Here is an 18,682-nt window from a genome sequence, read left to right as displayed (position 1 = left end):
TTGGGGAAAAAGACAGATCGGGCTGGAAGCTTAGCTTAGCGTCCCGGCTTCCCGGGCTGAGTGCCTTAGTCACTTCCTACACTTCCAGCAGTCAGAATCTTCGTAAACAACTACTCCGTAGACATGCTGAAAAATCAGCGATATTCCTGTGTACTCTCTGGTACGTTGCGTCTAGTCGTCTAGACCGTGTATACTTACTCAGGAGATGCTCCCCAATTGGGTGATTGGAAATCAATTCGGACCCATTCTTTGAGACTTTGACCGACGCCGTTTAAGGCTCCCCCCGACTCTTCCCGATATTCCTAGTCCTGCGAAACTTAGTGACTCAAGCTTTTCTGGGGTTATACTGATACCATTGATACTTCAAGAGAGGCATTCACATGCACAGGCTGGCCTGGATGTTGATTGAAAGTCCAAGCGAGTGAGTCCGGTGACACGATCTAGTCAGCTAGTACATACAGACTGACAATTGATGATTCACAGGGGCATTTAGTTTACTGTTTTATTATCCCGTCGAGTCTTATTCTCCTAATACACCCGTGCCTGAATAGGAGTCAGACTTAGTGGCACACTACCTGGGTCTTATAAAGTCATAACGTTACCTTTGGGTTTTAACTAGGGGGTCATGTTCCGACATATACATACACGGACCCGTCCGCACTTTGTCCATGCGAAAGCTTTTATCTCAACCTCCTCGTCTCTTCCAGCTCCCATTGCTTCTGCTGTGAATCAAGCTTCCGAGGTTTCCTTGACGCAATCTGCTACCGACGAGATGACTGCTTCTCATTCACACCCACCGCTTCCTGCGTTGTCGGGTACGCAGCTCCGCGCAACTCATCATATTCCTCAGCCTACTTATGGGGCGCAATCGTACGTCTTGGCCCTTTGATTGAATAGAAAAGAAGCTAATAGGTGCTATAGAGAAGGAACATTCGATACCGCCAACCCTCCCCATATCCGCAAATATCTACGCACCTACGGCCTTACTCCTCCTCGCGCCGAGACCTACGAGACGCAGAAAGCAAGATGTACAATCTTCGAATGCTATTATACGGAACAACACACTGACGATGTCTAGGTCTGGCACAGCTTGCTTTGAAGCAGACTCCCATTGAAAAGTACCTATATTTGAGTACGATCCGTAAAAATAATGTTCACCTTTTCTACCGTCTAGTGACGGATCATATTCGGGTTAGTTGTATAACACCAAGTAAATACATGTGATACTAATGGTTACAGGAATTCACACCTTTAATTTATACACCTGTCGTGGGCGAGGCTTGCCAACGATGGTCCGAAATCTATCAGCAACCAGAGGGTATGTCCTCTAGCCCACCAGCTTAAAAATGCAACTGACAAAAAATAGGAATGTATCTCAGCTACGAAGACAAAGGCAACCTTGCCGCCGTCATTGCCAACTGGCCACAACCCAACGTTGAAATCACAGTCATAACCGATGGATCTCGTATCCTCGGTCTTGGCGACCTCGGAATTAATGGTATGGGTATTCCCATCGGTAAACTCTCTCTATACACTGCATGTGCTGGTATTCGTCCCGAGGCCACTTTACCCTTGACCCTGGACTTGGGCACGAGCAACAAGGCCTTCCGGGAAGATCCTCTTTACATGGGTAGTCGTCGTGACAAGGTGTCGCCGGAAGAAGAGCAGGAATTCCTTGATGAGCTCATGGCCGCTTTGACTGAACGATGGCCTGGTATCGTGATTCAATTTGAGGATTTCAAGAACCCCTTTCCTGCCCTGCAGCGATATCGTCATACATACACCAGTTTTAATGATGATATCCAAGGAACTGGCGCCGTTATTTTGGGCGGTGTAATGAACGCCGTTAAGCGTTCGGGTGTCCACCCCAGGGATCAGCGTGCCGTATTCCTCGGTGCCGGTAGTGCCGGTGTAGGCGTCGCCAAACAGATCGTCGACTACTTTGTGCGCGAAGGCCTGACCGAAGACGAGGCCAAAGCATGCTTTTACCTAGTCGATTCAAGGGGTCTCGTCACCGCAGACCGCGGCGACAGACTTGCCGACCACAAAATCTACTTTGCGCGCAAGGACAACAACAGTCAACAATGGAAAACCCTCGAAGAAGTCATCGACCACGTCAAACCCACCATGTTAATCGGCCTCTCCACCATCGGCGGCGTCTTCACCCCGGAAATCCTCAAGAAAATGGCCACCTTCAACGAACAACCCATCATCTTCCCCCTCTCCAACCCTTCTTCTCAATCAGAATGCGACCTCGAAACAGCAATCATCCACACCGACGGCCGCGCGCTTTTCGCCTCCGGCTCCCCCTTCCCACCAGTAACATACACCAACACCGCCGGCGAAACAAAAATCTATTACGGCGGCCAAGGAAATAATATGTACGTCTTCCCCGGTATTGGTCTAGGAACAATCCTCTCCAAAGCCGTCGAAGTCACAGATAGCATGATCTACGCTTCCGGAGAAGCGCTTACAAAATGCATGCTCCCAGACGAAATTGAGAAGGGATTCTTGTACCCTGACATCACACGCATTCGCGAAGTCAGTGTTGTGGTAGCGCGGGAAGTCATCCGAGCCGCGCAGGAAGCGCAGGTAGATCGCGAAACTGCTATTCGTGATTTGAGTGATAATGATTTGGATGCTTGGATTCGTGTGCGTATGTATAATGCGCATGCTGAAGTGGCCTCTTTGGAACGTGAGGTTGGTGCGTTGTTGTCGTCGATTGGGCGTCCGTTTCCGGCTGGGAATGCGTATTTTGGGAGTTCTGAGGCAGGGGACGATAAGAACGCAAAACTATAAATCAAATATAACCATATAATACATATATACATATATATTTGATATCCATTTGAGCGGTTCGGTCAGCAGCATTTGTTGTGATTATTTTGCATGTTACTTGGTTCTATAGGTACATAGAGGGGTCAAAATTGCAATGAATGGAATTGGATGGGAATGCCATTTTGGGCCATCTATGCTATTAATGTCGTAGAAAGTCAGTCAATGTGAAGTTTTGATGTCACTAAACAATTTCGGAAGTTGTCTTGTTAGATATCCAGAGAGTGTCTCCCCCGTGAACCCGGCTATTTGGATGGTAGTAGATACATGTGACACCGGATCGATAACCACAAACCTATTTACCCATCTGGTCAGAATAACTAGCTGCATAATCTTCGTATCGTATCCAAATCACATGCCCTATTCCTAAACCATCCGACCTCACCCCATCCAGGCTGTGCTGCCGCAGAAACGCCCTCGGGATGAAGTTTACAAGAATCTTTGAGGAATAGAGCGGCGTTCCTAACTTCTCCGATCTGATTCTTCACCGGCTATGACTAGATATATTTATTGTTTCGATCTCGGTGAGATGGATCATCTGATCTCTGGTCATGCATGTATGCTAGCCCTAATTCTCGAGATGTACATACCCGCGGGTGTCAAGCCCTAAGACCCGCTGTATATGCAGGGAGTCACAGGCTCACATGTGAAGATAACACCCATTTACGTTAAATAGTCTTCTGTAGGGATCATAACAGCGTACTCAGTATTGATATGGCCCAGTCAAATTCTGCAAAGTATCAAAATCCGGCATCCATAGAGGCGTTGTAGTGGCCCCTTCACCACCTAATTCCTGATCAATCCACGGCGCCAATTCCATGGCCATCCGCATGGCTTCTTCGGATATATCAAAATTGAATTGAACTTGCGGTTGTTGTTCTTGAGAGGGAAAGTTCGGAAAATCAGGGAAGCCAGGTGCATTTTGTGAAATATTCGGCGGCACGACGGTGTTGATCATATCTGTCGGTGCAGTCCCAAAGTATTGTCGCTTATCGCCGGTCTGATATATATTCGGATTTGTGCTGTTCATAGTATTTGCATATCCCTGTGCAGCCATCATGCCCGCCATACCAGATGTTTTGGCCGCTTCATTTCCCTGCAATTTTTCCATTGTTGCATTCACCAACAGTTCAAATGTATCTCTATATCTCTTGACCCAGGCCGCACGCTCTGTCATGGCAAACAGAACAGCCGAACAAGCCCGGATGTCATTGCTCATACGGACGGACCATACTTTATCGGTATTCGCCCAGAGCGCGTATAGCATTGTTATACCAGAAACAAACACAGTTTGCACGGCAAGGAATGAATGTCCATACTCCAAGGTTTGATGTAGCTTTTTGTGAGCTTGGCATATATCTCCTGATGCTCGGAGACAGATATGATAGTATGGGTCGGTTATGGGAAGTAAAGGTAGAAATGGTTGAATGAGTAGTCGAACCGACCTGTTATAATGTAGCATTGCAAAATCCAACTCGCTCTGGAAGCGTGAGAGCGCAGAGTCTTTCCATGCTTCTAATAGACGGTATAGTTTGTCTATTTTCGGCCTGAGCTCTTGTAGGGGCCTGTCAGCACGGTAAATGGTATGTTGAATCTTTGAGTCAATCTGGCGGATGCGTAAAAGAGCGCGAAATAGAGAAAGACTCGTCGTCTTGTCGGCATCCTGTTGCGCTTGTTCAGAAACTAAAGCTGCAGTGTCACGAACGTCGTCATCCACATCTAAAGGCAAGTCAACATCAATGTGTCGGTCATTGATACTAACAGGCCGTCCCAGGGAAACTGCAATAGCTCGTTCTAGGTAGTATACAGTCCAGAACAGTCGTCGACGAAGCTGAATTGCGTATGCATCCAGCTGTGGTGTGCTGCTCTTCCGATGAAGTCCAAGATCAATGCATGTTCGCATTGCTAGTCCTATCATATACCACAAGCCATGACTAGTGGCAGACCGGAGGTGGTATATCACTAGAAGCAACATGGCTTCGATGTTCTGAATTGACCTAGTCTCGCACGCTGCTGCGACATGTTGGATAGCTGTCATGTAGAATTTCTAGCGCTGTCAGTATCTTTTCGGCATCACAGGTTACCGGACCGAAAAACCTACCTCAGGAGCAATGTAATCATATTTTTCTATGAGTGAAATCAATGTCGAGGCAATAGCATATACCATATAGAGTCTGAATATGCCAAAGCGTTCGCTCTGAGCCAAGTCTTCGGGTTTTGTTCTTGCCAGCCGCCAACGATCGTTGTGCAATTTCCACAACTCATCTCGGTCGAGAAATGGATATCTACTATGCACGCGGTCTATGTACGTATTCAAGATACGCGACCCCATTTCATCGTTGGGAGGATTAGCACGATGCTTCAGCAACTCATCCAAGTTGATTGCTTTATAAGGATGGCTCGTGCTGGTTGTGTTTGTAGCATCACGACTTGACCGTTGATTGCTACTATCTGAAGAATCAGGGAACGCCTTGGTCATAACTGTGGCTCGCACCATCTCGCCCAAGTTAACAGCCAAGGACAGCCCCGAGCTCGATCCAATATAGGCTGGCGACTCTGATGAGTTGAGGGAAAGAAAGCCGACAATTTCACCCAGCATACTACTATTCACCCCAGTTTGAACATTATCAGGTGTTTGTCGCTGTGAAGCAGCGGACAAGGGGTGGACAATGCGGGTAGGATTATCACTTGAGATTGAGGTATCAGCTCTGCGTTCTAAAAGCTCCGTTAGTCTGCCTTCCAAAAAGGCAACACGCTCTTCAAGAGCTCGCGTATATCTATATATACTGTCAATATACTGTCAATATACGCATATATTGTTTAAAGGAAGGATCTGACCCCGATGTGTTGTCGCTTTCATGGCTAACTAAAGATTTATCACACTCAACGCCGGCTTTCCGGCAGTTTGCGCAATCAGGATACTCATTGCCACACTATACAATATCTAAATCAGTTTGTGTCTATTCAGGGGTGATAAGCATACTTTTTGTTTTCGGTTCTTGCAGCGTGTACAAGCTGTCCTGCCACGCTTGCGCGGATTGTACTCGGTGCCCGTCGAAGAGGCGCGAGATGAGTTCATGATTCACATAGCTTGTCTCCTAGATATCCGCATCAACGAAAGCTGATGGTCTATGTGAACATCAAGAGCTTCATGCTGCAAGAAGAAGGAAGATGATTGAAATCAAAAGTTGGAAGGAGGCAGGTATCGCGGTGCGGGGCACTTTCGGAGTCGCTCATTGGACAGACCGAAGATGTTCCTGCCTCAGGCTCAACAATCTCCTAACTTCTACTTCTACGACTTGACCGAAGAGTACTCTATATCAATGTCTTTACATCTACTTCTTGCTATACAAGCGATCAAGTGAAATGAATTGCAACAAGTCTATCATGTTATGGTAAAAGTTCCAGGGTATAATGCAATATGTACCCCTATCCCATGCAAACGTATCAGTCGTAAGTATTATAACTGCTTTTTCTCAATATCGAAGGAAATGTTGATATAAGAGCGTGATTCTCCTGTGAAGAATTACTCAAACGGTTGACGCTTGCTCAGCTTTATCGTTTTCGTGCTCCTCCTTCTCTAATCGATTCTCAAGATCGTGCTGATTATCTTCCTCTTGCTCTGTCATCTCAGGATCAACTTGTGTCGTGGCCTGAGACGCTGTTTGCCCTTCATTCACTGTCACACCCTCCTTTTTTGACTCCTCCTGTTTTCGCAATCCTTTGTCCCGAATGAAGACGCATGCGAGCACACAAAGCCCTACTAATGGTACTTGAAAGATGAAGACCGAATGAGACGCTTTGACATAAGCGTTCACAATCGAGTCCCAATCTGCTGCTGGAATACTGCTTCTATCGGGAAGTGCATATGTGGAATGAGTGAGGTATAGGTATTTAGTTGGGAGGTTCTTCTTGAGAACAGCCTGCAAAATTGCAGCCGATATGGCTAGACCAACTGCACCACCAGCGCAACGGAAAAAGTTACGGATGGAAATCACAACAGCTCTTTTTGCCACGGGACTGTGGGCTTGGAGAGCGACTAGAGTTGGCTGGAAAGTGCAGCCTATCCCGGTACCGATGAGGACAAGTATGCCATATATTTGACCTTTGTGTGTGTTTGCATCCCATAGCAGTGTCAAGCCAATGCCACTGCAGACGATATGAGTATATGTACTGATTCTGCCACATAATGGGAGTGGAACTTACAGGCACCACAAAGAGAACCCTGTGAAGATAACCTCAAGATATCGATTCATCCGTGACATGTACAATCCAGAGAGGATTGATGAAGTTGACTGGAAACAGACCATTGGTAACGAACATATCGCAGATTGAATTGGTGACCAGCCACGTCCGTTCTGGATGTATAATGGCAAATAATATAGCAGAGACTGGTATGCAGCTCCAAGAAGGAAACTCTGGAAGAACAAGGTTGTGATGACGGGACTTTTGAACAAAGAGACTATTCTACATTAGTTCCGTTCTACCACAACGTAGAGGAGAAATACTTACGAGGCATCATTGGAAGAAGAGCAATCTTCCATTGAACAAACAAGAAAGCCACAAGTGAGCAACCCCCGATAACCAACAAACTAATCACTAGAGCAGAATCCCACTGAAAATACAGACCACCGCCAGAGATGGGAATCAACATGAAGACAATGGCAATTGTCGAGGTAATGACACCAGCAAAGTCAATCTTTTTCACTTGACTCTTCATAGACTCTGGTCTCATCTTACTTGGCAATAGAAACCAGGCGACGATGGCACTTACGGCCGCCAACGGAGTAAGCAGATAGAAGATATCTCTCCACGAGGCATTTTGCACAAAAGCTGCTGCGATGAATGGGCCAATCACATTGCCAATGCCGACGCATGAACCTAGAATACCTTGGTACTTGCCTCGATCTTCCAGCGTCACGACATCACTAACAATGATCATAGTCATATTGGTGATACCACCGGTAGCAATACCCGCCAATGCACGAAAGACATATAGCATGGGAGGATTCTGAGCCAGACCACAAAGCAAATCGGCAATACTCAGGAGAATCAAAACGCTGATATAAACACTTTTGCGGCCGAATATATCGGACAATCGGCCGTAGAGAACGGTGCAGACGGCATTCGCGACGAGTGAAGATGTTCCGGCCCAGGAAATCGTATCTTGCGCATGCAACTCTTTGCTGATAGTGGGGAGAGCAACACTCAAGCCATTTTGATCGATGAAGCAGATTAACAGAGAAACTGCTAGTCCACTGAAGACGACCAGTAATTGACCGATTGGTAGGATGTTTCTTTGATCCTGTAAGGATTTCTCCGCGATGGCATGACGACCCATGTTGTAGTCAGATAGAAGCAATTTACCACAACGTCTGTGGCTCGTATGTGGTACAAAATCTTATTGCTTTCTCATTGTGTAGATCCAATGATATATAAGTGACATTTGCTCGAACACTCGAGGAAGTAAATCATTGGATCCCAACCTGCGATGCGAGAAGCAGTGTATATATATATACCTCCACAAACTAGGCTGAAAGCCAAATCTCGGATTCGAGTGGCCACGCCGGCGGCTTAGTTTCAAAACTATGAGACATAATTTTCATGAGTTGGTCGCCATCCATCCAGTGAGGGTTCTATGACATAGGGCTAGACGTATCTATGCTGAACATTATGGATCCTAGCATTAGGCCGCAATTCAGAAATTTCTACTTGCTGCAAATCCATGGAGGAGTATTTTCCAGACTATCACTGTGGGATAATTAGCAGATCTCCGGTTTCTGATTGGTGTGATTGTCTTTTGATCGAAGTTGCAACTTTTTTCAAGCTTTTGTTAAGAAGCAAGCGCTGCCGTTAGAGCCGATGTGGATCCGCTGTTGCCGGATGTCCGACGGGGGTCCGATAGAAGGACTTTGAGCTTATAAGTTGTGCATTTGCTCTTATTCTAATCAACTACGGCAATGCTATCGTTTGAGATCTACATTACATTGGTATAGACACGCTAATCCTATGATCAAGACGTCCTTGGAACCTTGTTGTGCATCGTGACCGTCGAAGCTGTAGAAACAAAACATTCAAATCGGATGATATGATTGGCTATCGGACGTCCAACGCCAGCTTATCTCCCCGTCGGAAGCGGAACCGCGCTTCCGAGTATACATCTGGTAAGTTTCTCTACAATCGGCCTTTCACCGCTTCCTCAACACAAACTCCAATTGCTGTTGACGTGTTGCTTTGCAAGCTAGTTGCAAAACTATGCAGTATCTATCCCAACCAGCTCCACACTCAATTCGAAGAGTCTCTTGGCTGCGTCGGTGTCAATTGCCCATGGAGCCGCTTCGGCGATCTGGCAATCACTGATATAGACGCGGTTGGGCTCAGGGGGACCTAACGACGGAAAAAAAACAACATGTCAGATCATGTACATGACTGATAAGAGAAGGGAGCGCCCACCATCAAGCGCAGGATCCAAAGCTGCAACCAACATAGGAGCTGCACCTTCATCTATTGACTTCCAATACGTCCCCGTTTTGGCGAGAATCTCAGTCCCTTGTTCATCGAGATTACGTCCAAGACCAGTCCAGATGGCTGTACGTCTATTCATCAGTTCCGCGAATGCAACTCAGAGATCAGATTCGGGCTACTCACATCCCGGGTGAACGGCATAAGAAACGATACCCCTTGATCTGAATCTCTCATTCAAAGCCACCGAAAACAATATATTAGCAGTCTTCGACTGTCCATATGCTATCCACCCATTATAAGTATCAACTTTCCCATACGCAGCAATCATCGCTGCTGGGGGCTGCTCTTCATCCGGAACCGGTTTTCCGTCGACATTATAGTCTTGGAATCGGAACGGCGAAAGTCGATGACCGGCACTCGTGACATTGACAATTTTCGTCGATCCCGCTTCTCCTTGAGATGAACCAACTTCTCTACACAATTTTTCCAGAAGTAGGTTGGTGAATAGGAAATGGCCGATATGATTAGTGCCGAATTGTAGCTCGATTCCTTCCCCGGTGAATTCTTGCTTGAGCATCATTAAACCCGCATTGTTGATCAAGATATCTATATGGTCAATGCAACCTAGAATCTGAGCTACTGCCTCGCGAACGGACTTTTGCGATGCCAGATCTAATATGACGAGTTCTATTTTGGAAGACATCTCGGGTCTCCCTGTAGATATCTTTTTCAAGACCTCCTCTAGTTTGGCTTTTGTCCGTGATGCGAGAATCAACTTTGCTGGTGAATGCGCTGCTATGGCAAGGGCTAATGCCTCTCCGAGACTGTTTGGTCCTACGCCGGTGATGACAACTAGTGTGATTCCTCTGCTTAGTGATCAATCGTACATTATTTTAAGAGTGAGTGCTTACCATTCTTGTTGCGGATTCGATCTGAAAATGCATCTGCAACCTCTGTTGCTGTGGTCTTTTCGTTGTATTCCGGATGGCTCGTCATTTCTGCGGATATCAGTGCTGATTAGGGTGAAAGAGATACTTAATTTGCAAGTGTCTAACGTGGTCATCTTGACAAGCAAGTCACATGTGTCGTATATATGGGATCTTTTCTCTCTTTTGAGCCCCACACCTAAAAGTCCCTAAAGTTGACATACCATATAGGCAATGATTGAAGTACGAAAGTACAAGCCCCGCTAGATCATGCAACCATTTGCTCTTTTCCTAGAGACTTTTAATTCACTTACTATCTGAAAGCATTCCCGGCATTTCAGAGCCTCTAAATTGCCGTATAACCTCCCAATTATCGCGCATCTTTGCCTGGGCATGTTCGTGATAAAGGGACATAATCCGGGGAAACCCTAATAGCGGGGAATTTCCCGGAGTGTCTTATGCCCCATTCCCTAAGCATATTCTTCGTATCTCTACAGCTTCAGGGACCGTTAGCTTGATAATTGATGATTAGAAGATGCATTATATTGGTTCTGGTCCCGCAGCTTCTGGACTTACGGAAGTAGAGGTCACACGCATACCTTCTACTATTGTGGGTTCACTACAGGTACATACTATGTTGTTGTCGGATAATTGTGATAAAAATGATTTAAATAGAGGTTTATCGCCAATTCCATAAGCTTAGAGTCTTCCTCGAGACGTTAAAATCCCACTGCCTCAGTATACTTCATAATGGCAATCTCGAACGGATATTCGACCAGAGAGAGAACAGGTGTTAAGGTAGTCATCGTAGGAGCAGGTGAGATCTGAGATCAGTTCAATCCCATCAGTCACTCAATTGTGTATGCTGACCTCAAACAGGCTTCGGAGGCCTCACAGCTGCCATCGAATGCCATCGCCAAGGTCACGAAGTCGAAATCTACGAATCCTTTCCACGTACACCTCCCCCCTCTCTTTTAAAAGGTCAATACCGACCTTGGAATAGGCATGGATACTAACCACCAAACACAGAACTCAAAGTCCTAGGCGACATAATCTCCTTCGGTCCCAATGCCGGCCGCATCTACAAACGCTGGTCCAACGGCGAAATCGCCGACCAGATGCGCGCGTTGAGTATTGATCTGTCCAAATACGGATTTCGAATCCATAAATACGATACTGGTGAAATAATCACAACGCAAAAATCGTCGCCACGAGATCCAGATGCGCCGGTGTTTAATGGTCATCGTGGTGAATTGCATAGTATTGTGTTCAAGTATGCGAGGGATGAGTTAGGGATTCCGATTCATCTTGGTCAGAGGGTGAGGCAGTATTGGGAGGAGGAGGAGCAGGCAAGTATTGTTTTGGATGATGGGAGGAGAGTAGGTTTATCTCCTTGTGTGGTGGTGAGATGGTGGGTTGACTGTCTGGAAGGTATCTGCAGATGTGGTTATAGGCGCGGATGGAGTGAGGTCGAAAGCCAGGGAACTGGTTCTAGGATATGTCGATAAGCCCAAGTCCAGTGGATACGCGGTCTATAGAGCGTGGTAAGTATGAATCCGTTGAGTAGCCAGGAGCTGGTCACTGACTGATTTGGTCAGGTTCCCAAATACCGATATGATCAAAGACCCCCGAACAAAACAATTCTGCGAGAATGGAGATACATTCAACGGCTGGATTGGTCCAGATGTGCATTTCCTCTTTTCTACTATCAAGAATGGCTCAGATTGCTGCTGGGTATTGACTCATCGTGTAAGTACATCCTCTCTGCTTCAAATTCCGTTCTAACCACCTAGAAAAAAACAGGATGAAGCTGACATCGACGAATCCTGGTCCTTCCCCGGAAAACTCGAAGATGTCTATAACTTCCTCGAAGGATGGGATCCAATGTGCAAGGCAATTGTAGAAAAGACTCCCTCAGTCGTAGACTGGAAACTCGTTTATCGAGATCCATTGCCGCGGTGGGTCAGTGATAAAGGTCGAATTACTCTCCTAGGAGACTCTGCGCATCCGTTTCTGCCTACTTCGACGCAGGGAGCTACGCAGGCTATGGAGGATGGCGTTACGATTGCTGTCTGTCTCAAGAGGGCGGGGAGTAGGGATCGGATTCCGGCTGCTGTTCGGGCTTATCAGGATATTCGGTACGTTTTCCACTAGTAAAATACTGGATGTTCGTCGAATTTACTAAAAGGGCAATTGAAGGTATGACCGTGTACGTAAGATACAAAAGACAGGAGAAAGTACAAGGGATATGTGGCACAAGGCGGATTGGGATAAGGTCAAAAAGGATTCTTCTTCGATTCATCTTCCTCGCGAGGACTGGATATTTGCTCATGATGCTGAGAAACATGCTGAAGAGGTTTTTGATGATGTGATAAAGAAGTTTGTTTAGACCTCTACATATTATTTGTATTAAAGGATTGAAAAACAATAGAACCTGGCTATAACGAAAGGAAGGCCGCTCCACATTCCACTGATATCAGCTTGGATATCTTTAATATGAGGCTAGAAAGCATCCAATTTATTAATATTGAAATGGATTAATATAGTGGAGGTGCTCTTCAATCCTAAATCAAACTCACTTCTGGGTATATTGACCTGAACCCCGGGAGTTCGTTATAACCAGGTTCTACCTACTGCAGGTAGTCCAGATTTTAACAATATTTACTGACGTTGGACAGATACAGTCTATGCCTCGTAAGGGGGCAAAGTAAAACTCGTAGATTAGATATGGAAAAGTGTCAAAATATCATAATAGGCAAGCCATAAATGAGATATGACATGGTATATTGAGCAAGAGTAATAAAGCATCGTATCAAACAAGCAATGATCGCATATAGGAAACAACAAATGACAAGCGAGTGGAAAATCGGATATCAATGATAATACAGTCAGTCAAAACATAAACAAGCAAAGAAAGGTCCATCAACGTGCATATCAAATCAGTTACCGTTGACCTTCTTTGGAGCAACAAGAGCACCGTTAGCTTCAGCCTGTGGCATCTGCGCAAACCAGGTAGGAGGCGCGATTCCAGTTTGTTCGTGAATAGTGCTCAACAGCGGGGGTAAGGACTGCATGATATTTCGAATAGATGCAGTAGAGTCTGCTTCGCCGGCTGAAGAACCGGTGTTCCAGGTAGTAATCTTGGGTTGCATGCCGCTGACAGCGGTTGCGTTGGCCTGGGCCAGACGCTCGTACATGCCGGTTTCGATCATCTTGAGCTGCAAGAAGCCCTGTGGTCCGCCGAGGGTGTCGACCATAGATTTGTAGGCTTTGGCTGTCTCTTGGATGGCTTCTGCTTCACGCCTTTGGCGGTAGTCTTAGACGTACATCGTTAGTTCAAAGTTCCTTCTCAAATGATTGCGGGCAGCGTACAGTATGCATCAGATTCCATCTTCTTCTTATAAAACGAAGCATCAGCAGCTTTCTGCTCCGTATAAAACGCGGCATCAGCTTTTTCCTGCGCCGCCTCGCGCGCAATCTTGCTCTTGGTAACATCCGTAGCACGCAAGCGCTCCAACTCCGTCTCCGCCCTCTTCGACTCAACATTCTTCCGCAACTCCGCATCTCTCATCTCAGTCTGACGCTCCGCCGAAATCTTCGCCATCCGAATGTCCCGCTCAAGCTCAATCTGACGACTCGTCAGTTCCGAATCGGCTTTTGCCTTTTCAGCTTTACGTTTGGTTTCGAGCACCGCGGTCTCGGCGTCGATTTTGGAGATTTCTTGCTTTGTGCGGCCCTTTTTCTCGGCTTCACCGATTTCGCCACGCATGCGGGCTTCGGCGACGTCAATTTTGGCTTGGTTCAGCGCACCTTCGTGGGCTTTGCGGCTGAGGAAGGCGAAGTATTCGCTTCCGGGGGTGTCTTGTAATTCTTTGACGTTGGCATTGTAGCTAGATTTGTCAGCTTGATATTCAAAGGGAGATAATCGGAGGCTTACATTCGTAGACCGAATTGCTGCAGTTCGTTTTGAACATTCTCAATGACTATGAAGCCTGGTTAGCCATATGGATTTCTTGGCTGTTGAGTGGATAGCATACCCTTAGCCTTGAAGATTTGGCGCTCCTTGAAGATCTCCTCCATGGTCATACTAGACACAATGACACGGGTCTCGCCCTCGATAATACCCTTGACGATATCCTGTACATGATTGCGTCGAGCTGGCTGATTGACTTCATACTTGTGTTCACTGGTTCCATCTGCATTCCCAGATAGCAAGAGAGCATACTTCTTCAAAGCGTCAAGCTCGTTATCGGGACCAATAGTGAACACAGCTGGGAGAGCAAACTGTAGCTTCTCGACTGTCATGGCCTGAAGATTCAGAGAAAAGTCAAAGGGCGTGACCGAGATGCGCGAGATCTATTAATGTTAGTTTAGGGGTTATGTTGCCGTGTCAGGAGTTATACGCACCTTCTGCCATGGGTACACCAGTGCCTTCTTGCAGATGCGAAGATCTGGAATACCGGCACCGGTGATGACGAGATACTCGTTTGCGCTTGCGATATAATACCTCATTTTGACTTCTGGTGTCTATCGCTGTATGGAGGGAAGGGGTATAGATTAGTACAAGTTGGTGAGGGATCAATGTTGCGTGTTGCGTCCACCAACATTACACTCGATATCTGTCTGGTGCAAAATAGAACTGGTCTCGTACAAAAGACATCGCCATTTTATATATGACGCGAAATCCCTAGGCAGCACAGCCTTGACGGAAATTCCCATGGATCACTATACATCAAGCCAAGGCAGCATGCCGGACATTTCCTGCTATGACAAGAGGCTGATACTCCAATATACTATCATAATATCCCTCATGTCTGTTCAATACGAGCGGTACGCCCAGTCCATTGTAGTTTTAAGTTTCTTATAGTGGGTAGCCAGGTTAGTGTCTCTGCCTCACACCATATTGAAAGATAGTCTGATATTGGACCGGGGAGTTCCACGGCCCTCCCCGCTTGCATCTCTCATATGCGCATTCCAGAATCCAGTTGTTCGATGATCATTCGTCAATCGGGAACAGCACTGCCTTGCCGAGAGGGATATATCGTGACAAGCTGGCTAGGTGTTCGGCAAGAGAGATGTCTTATTGGCGGGATGAGAGCGTCATTTGTTGTTGTTCTTCAAAGGTTCTTTGCGGTTGTTATTTGCTTGGCCGAATCCACTTGAGTTCAATAGAAACAGAACTATTACTATCGTACTCATCTTGGCTGTGGCTATATGTAAGATGGTGGAGTTCACATGACCGCGATGCCTAGAAATCCAAGCGGTTAATTAGTGCTGGGCGCAGGCTTTGGGGCCGACGGCCTGAAGACTAAGGCTCAATCCCGGCTATCACGGCTAACACGCAGCCCTGACTCGTTGATTCTTAAGTTCTCTCCTCGAGGCTGACTTGGCCAACACATGAGCCTCATCATCGGAACTTTACTCTGACATGGCCGGACAAATCAGAGGGTAATACTTACGTTGATTAGTGCTATTTTACAGCAACTTATGCATTGTGTTATATGCAGCTATCTACTAATTATGCCTTAATAGCACATCTCTTCTGTCAAAGGTACTTATGGTCGCAAAGAGTCGATATTGACATGTCAAAATCATCGTTTAATCCACAAGTCGAGGATCCTGTGCCCTCCTATGAAGAGAGTATAGGATCCTCTACTGCCACTTCGTGGGCCGCAGCTACACTCCATCAACAACTGGACGATACCCGACTAACGCGGGTGCGAGACATCCTTACAACCTACGTCGAGCCCCTTCTTGCTGTGCAGGGTGCGTCGGGCATTTACAAAACTATTTTCTTGCTTGTTCCTTCCAACGTGGACTCTCTGCAACAAAATCATGTCTCGAGCTCAGATTACTCATCCTCATACTCACAACCAAAGGAGCCAGAAGTAGTCGGGTTTCCAGCCACGGATGTCGTCAAGCTCATTCGTCTCAAGGGGGAAGAACATACAGTTGAGTTCTGGAGACAGCCTGCCATTATGGAAGAGCTGGCGAGTAGTTTGCGCATGCGACTGAAGACGAGTGGTCATCGTGTTGAGGAGCAATCCATGATTGAGCCAAACGCAACGCAGGTCAGTCAAAGCGAATCAAACAGGGTTAGGGTTAATGAGAAAAAATCAGGATGGTTCAAATCCAAGGCCAGAAAACCAGAAAAACCAAAGTCGCTGTGGACCACTACAGCTCCGTCTGAAGCGACCATTATCGATCAGAAACTGGGCTGGCGAGCAACTCATGAAGGTCTCAGTGTTACCAACAGCATTGATAAACCCCTGAGTAGAGGTACGGTTCGCGTGCTTGTTGAGTGGAAAGAGATTTGTCTTAGGAGTGAGAATGCGGTTGGGCTGTATGAGACTCAGAAGGGGCCAGGGATTTGTCTGTCTGTCGAGGTTGGGGCTTGACATTGCTATTGAAACTGAATCATGAGAATGAACGAATCCCTCAGGGTGTAGCCTGAATGTCGTAGAGCAGAATCAACAAGACAATTATCTGACACCGATCACCCTATATTTCAATTAGAGATAAGTTTGAATGAATGCTTTCTCCTGGTACACATGTGCTCTGCTTCTCACGAGATATCTCTTATATGTCTGACACAATACGAAGGGTAAAGAATATAAACTATCCAAAACAAAAAGGAGACGGAAGAAAAGACAAATGGAAGCGGTGGGTTGGGTGGCGGGATCATCCCCACCACCACCATACTTATAAGTTATGCATCATCCTTTTCTTTAAATCATACTGACTTGCCGTATCATATACCAAATTCCTCAATCATGCCACCCGCATCTCCCCTGGCCATCGCAACCTCTTCATTGCAACGACTCGTCAAGGAAGAAGCTTCCTACCACCGCGAGCTCGAGCAACAGACACAACGCCTGCAGAAGCTCGAATCCGTGGACCTCAGTAACGATGATGAAGGAAACCATGCATTTTTGCTAAAGCAGGAGGTTTGTCCACTCACATCTAAAAAAAAAAAAATTCGCATGATTGCTGAATTTATATAGCGCCAAGCCGTCGAAGAGACCAAGGCAGTGCTTCCGACATTGAAACAGAAGATTTCGGATGCTGTTGCGAAACTTGAGCAGTTGATTGTGGGTAGCCTTCAAGTTTGGTCGTGATACCAGTGCTGATTGAGTTACAGGTCGAAGAAGGAAACAAAGGAGATAATAGCAACGTCGAGCAATTGACTGCTGCCAAAGAAGCTATCTCCTCGGCCAAGACTGCCATGAGAGAGATTTCTTAATGTGTTAAAAGGTCTATGAATGAATGCATTTCATCTCCAATACAATACCGCCTTGATATAATCCGGGCCAATATACAATAAACAACTCCAAATCACAAGCGTGCATCTACGTAGTGTCCATCTTCTCCTCTCTTTCATCGGCCTCCCCCTCTTCCAACTCGTCAACTTCCCCTTCATCAACCATATCCACATCCTCGGGCTTCTGTTCAGATATCGAAATCGACTGTCGCAACGGTGATGCCGCACCCGCCGTCTCCGACTGTAATCTATCCGTTTGTAACTTCAGCGAAGAAGAAGCAGTAGGAGGAGGAGCGGACTCCTCTGACTCCGGACGAGGAGAATTAACTCCACTAATACGACCACCCTTTGTAGAGTCTTCCTCATCACCTCCGTCGCCATCACCTTCCTGCATGCCTTCCCTCCGCTCAACTTCTTCCTTTTCATCACGAATCAATCGACGTAGTTGCATGCCTTCTTCTACAATGCGACCAAATTGTTCCCTCCGCTCAGACCATGTCTTTGCGTACTCTTTACTCTCTTTCTCCAGCTCCAGAATCTCGACTTGCAGTTTCTCCAGATTGGATCTTTGGTCTTCTCGTGGCCGGAGTAAGCGGTTACTCGTAATCTTTTCCGTTAGATTATCGTACGTCTTGCGTAGGTTTAAAGTATTCTGAGCGGCTTCGAGCTGCACACGCAGCTCAGCGGTGTTATCCCGCACATCCTGCGCGGTGGATTGTATACGAAGTTTCTCAGCTGCGTATCGCTCTCGCTCTTTCTCGTTGTTCGTCAATAGGAACTGTATTCGGGCTATACTGCTCTCAAAGGCGGCAAAGTCTAGAGTCACGGCTTCTTTGAACTGTCGCCATTCTTCGATCTTTTTCTGTTGGTGTTGCTCTGCGACGGTAGACTCATTTTCTGCGTCGCCTCCTTCAGGAGGAGGTGTAGGTGGGAAGGAGAGGGGTGTGGTTATGAGAGAGTCGCTGGCGAGAAGTCGTTTCGTGATACGTTTGAATGGTTTCTCTTCGACGTTGAGGAGGCGCGACTTATGGAGGGAGTCTGTACAAGTTAGATGAACGAAAGTAAAACCTTGCAAGGCCAAACTCACCCTCCTCCTCTTGATTCAGTAAATTATACGAAGCCATTTTCTGAACTGCTCTCGCCTTAGGAAGGTATACAGTTGTGGTCGCGATGAAATTAGCGGCGGATCTTAGTT

The 18,682-nt window shown here is 46.6% G+C and overlaps 9 protein-coding genes across 9 annotated transcripts; 4 read left to right on the top strand and 5 right to left on the bottom strand.

The window, feature by feature from the left end:
• Nucleotides 1–625: 625 nt before the first annotated feature.
• Nucleotides 626–2,799, top strand: TSTA_090920 (NADP-dependent malic enzyme MaeA; the record flags this gene model as incomplete). The annotated part of the gene is made up of 5 exons (XM_002478770.1): nt 626–870; nt 922–1,028; nt 1,079–1,191; nt 1,240–1,318; nt 1,367–2,799. 5 exons carry the CDS (start codon nt 626–628, stop codon nt 2,797–2,799), a joined length of 1,977 nt encoding a protein of 658 aa, XP_002478815.1.
• A 739-nt stretch (nt 2,800–3,538) lies between these two features.
• TSTA_090910 (C6 transcription factor, putative) lies at nt 3,539–5,914 on the bottom strand (the record flags this gene model as incomplete). The annotated part of the gene is made up of 4 exons (XM_002478769.1): nt 3,539–4,882; nt 4,937–5,612; nt 5,674–5,768; nt 5,819–5,914. 4 exons carry the CDS (start codon nt 5,912–5,914, stop codon nt 3,539–3,541), a joined length of 2,211 nt encoding a protein of 736 aa, XP_002478814.1.
• Nucleotides 5,915–6,365: 451 nt separating this feature from the next.
• On the bottom strand, nt 6,366–8,176 carry TSTA_090900 (MFS transporter, putative; the record flags this gene model as incomplete). The annotated part of the gene is made up of 3 exons (XM_002478768.1): nt 6,366–6,984; nt 7,042–7,297; nt 7,348–8,176. 3 exons carry the CDS (start codon nt 8,174–8,176, stop codon nt 6,366–6,368), a joined length of 1,704 nt encoding a protein of 567 aa, XP_002478813.1.
• A 912-nt stretch (nt 8,177–9,088) lies between these two features.
• On the bottom strand, nt 9,089–10,296 carry TSTA_090890 (short-chain dehydrogenase, putative; the record flags this gene model as incomplete). The annotated part of the gene is made up of 4 exons (XM_002478767.1): nt 9,089–9,222; nt 9,289–9,423; nt 9,484–10,152; nt 10,212–10,296. 4 exons carry the CDS (start codon nt 10,294–10,296, stop codon nt 9,089–9,091), a joined length of 1,023 nt encoding a protein of 340 aa, XP_002478812.1.
• A 680-nt stretch (nt 10,297–10,976) lies between these two features.
• Nucleotides 10,977–12,615, top strand: TSTA_090880 (MAK1-like monooxygenase, putative; the record flags this gene model as incomplete). Its single annotated transcript, XM_002478766.1, has 7 exons — nt 10,977–11,043; nt 11,106–11,180; nt 11,256–11,605; nt 11,658–11,770; nt 11,825–11,975; nt 12,030–12,364; nt 12,426–12,615. 7 exons carry the CDS (start codon nt 10,977–10,979, stop codon nt 12,613–12,615), a joined length of 1,281 nt encoding a protein of 426 aa, XP_002478811.1.
• A 550-nt stretch (nt 12,616–13,165) lies between these two features.
• Nucleotides 13,166–14,738, bottom strand: TSTA_090870 (flotillin domain protein; the record flags this gene model as incomplete). The annotated part of the gene is made up of 5 exons (XM_002478765.1): nt 13,166–13,542; nt 13,599–14,116; nt 14,164–14,209; nt 14,264–14,582; nt 14,634–14,738. 5 exons carry the CDS (start codon nt 14,736–14,738, stop codon nt 13,166–13,168), a joined length of 1,365 nt encoding a protein of 454 aa, XP_002478810.1.
• A 1,070-nt stretch (nt 14,739–15,808) lies between these two features.
• TSTA_090860 (uncharacterized protein) lies at nt 15,809–16,680 on the top strand (the record flags this gene model as incomplete). Its single annotated transcript, XM_002478764.1, has 2 exons — nt 15,809–16,612; nt 16,669–16,680. The coding sequence occupies 2 exons, from the start codon at nt 15,809–15,811 to the stop codon at nt 16,678–16,680; spliced, it is 816 nt and encodes a 271-aa protein (XP_002478809.1).
• A 319-nt stretch (nt 16,681–16,999) lies between these two features.
• On the top strand, nt 17,000–17,469 carry TSTA_090850 (tubulin-specific chaperone Rbl2, putative; the record flags this gene model as incomplete). Its single annotated transcript, XM_002478763.1, has 3 exons — nt 17,000–17,173; nt 17,231–17,317; nt 17,368–17,469. 3 exons carry the CDS (start codon nt 17,000–17,002, stop codon nt 17,467–17,469), a joined length of 363 nt encoding a protein of 120 aa, XP_002478808.1.
• A 106-nt stretch (nt 17,470–17,575) lies between these two features.
• Nucleotides 17,576–18,611, bottom strand: TSTA_090840 (uncharacterized protein; the record flags this gene model as incomplete). Its single annotated transcript, XM_002478762.1, has 2 exons — nt 17,576–18,525; nt 18,575–18,611. 2 exons carry the CDS (start codon nt 18,609–18,611, stop codon nt 17,576–17,578), a joined length of 987 nt encoding a protein of 328 aa, XP_002478807.1.
• Between the last annotated feature and the right edge of the window lie 71 nt (nt 18,612–18,682).

The sequence above is a fragment of the Talaromyces stipitatus genome, genomic scaffold (genome assembly GCF_000003125.1).
Source record: "Talaromyces stipitatus ATCC 10500 scf_1105507295527 genomic scaffold, whole genome shotgun sequence".
Taxonomy (NCBI): Eukaryota; Fungi; Ascomycota; class Eurotiomycetes; order Eurotiales; family Trichocomaceae; genus Talaromyces; species Talaromyces stipitatus.
Note: the sequence above shows the minus strand (reverse complement) of the source record. Positions and strands in the feature narration are given on the sequence as shown.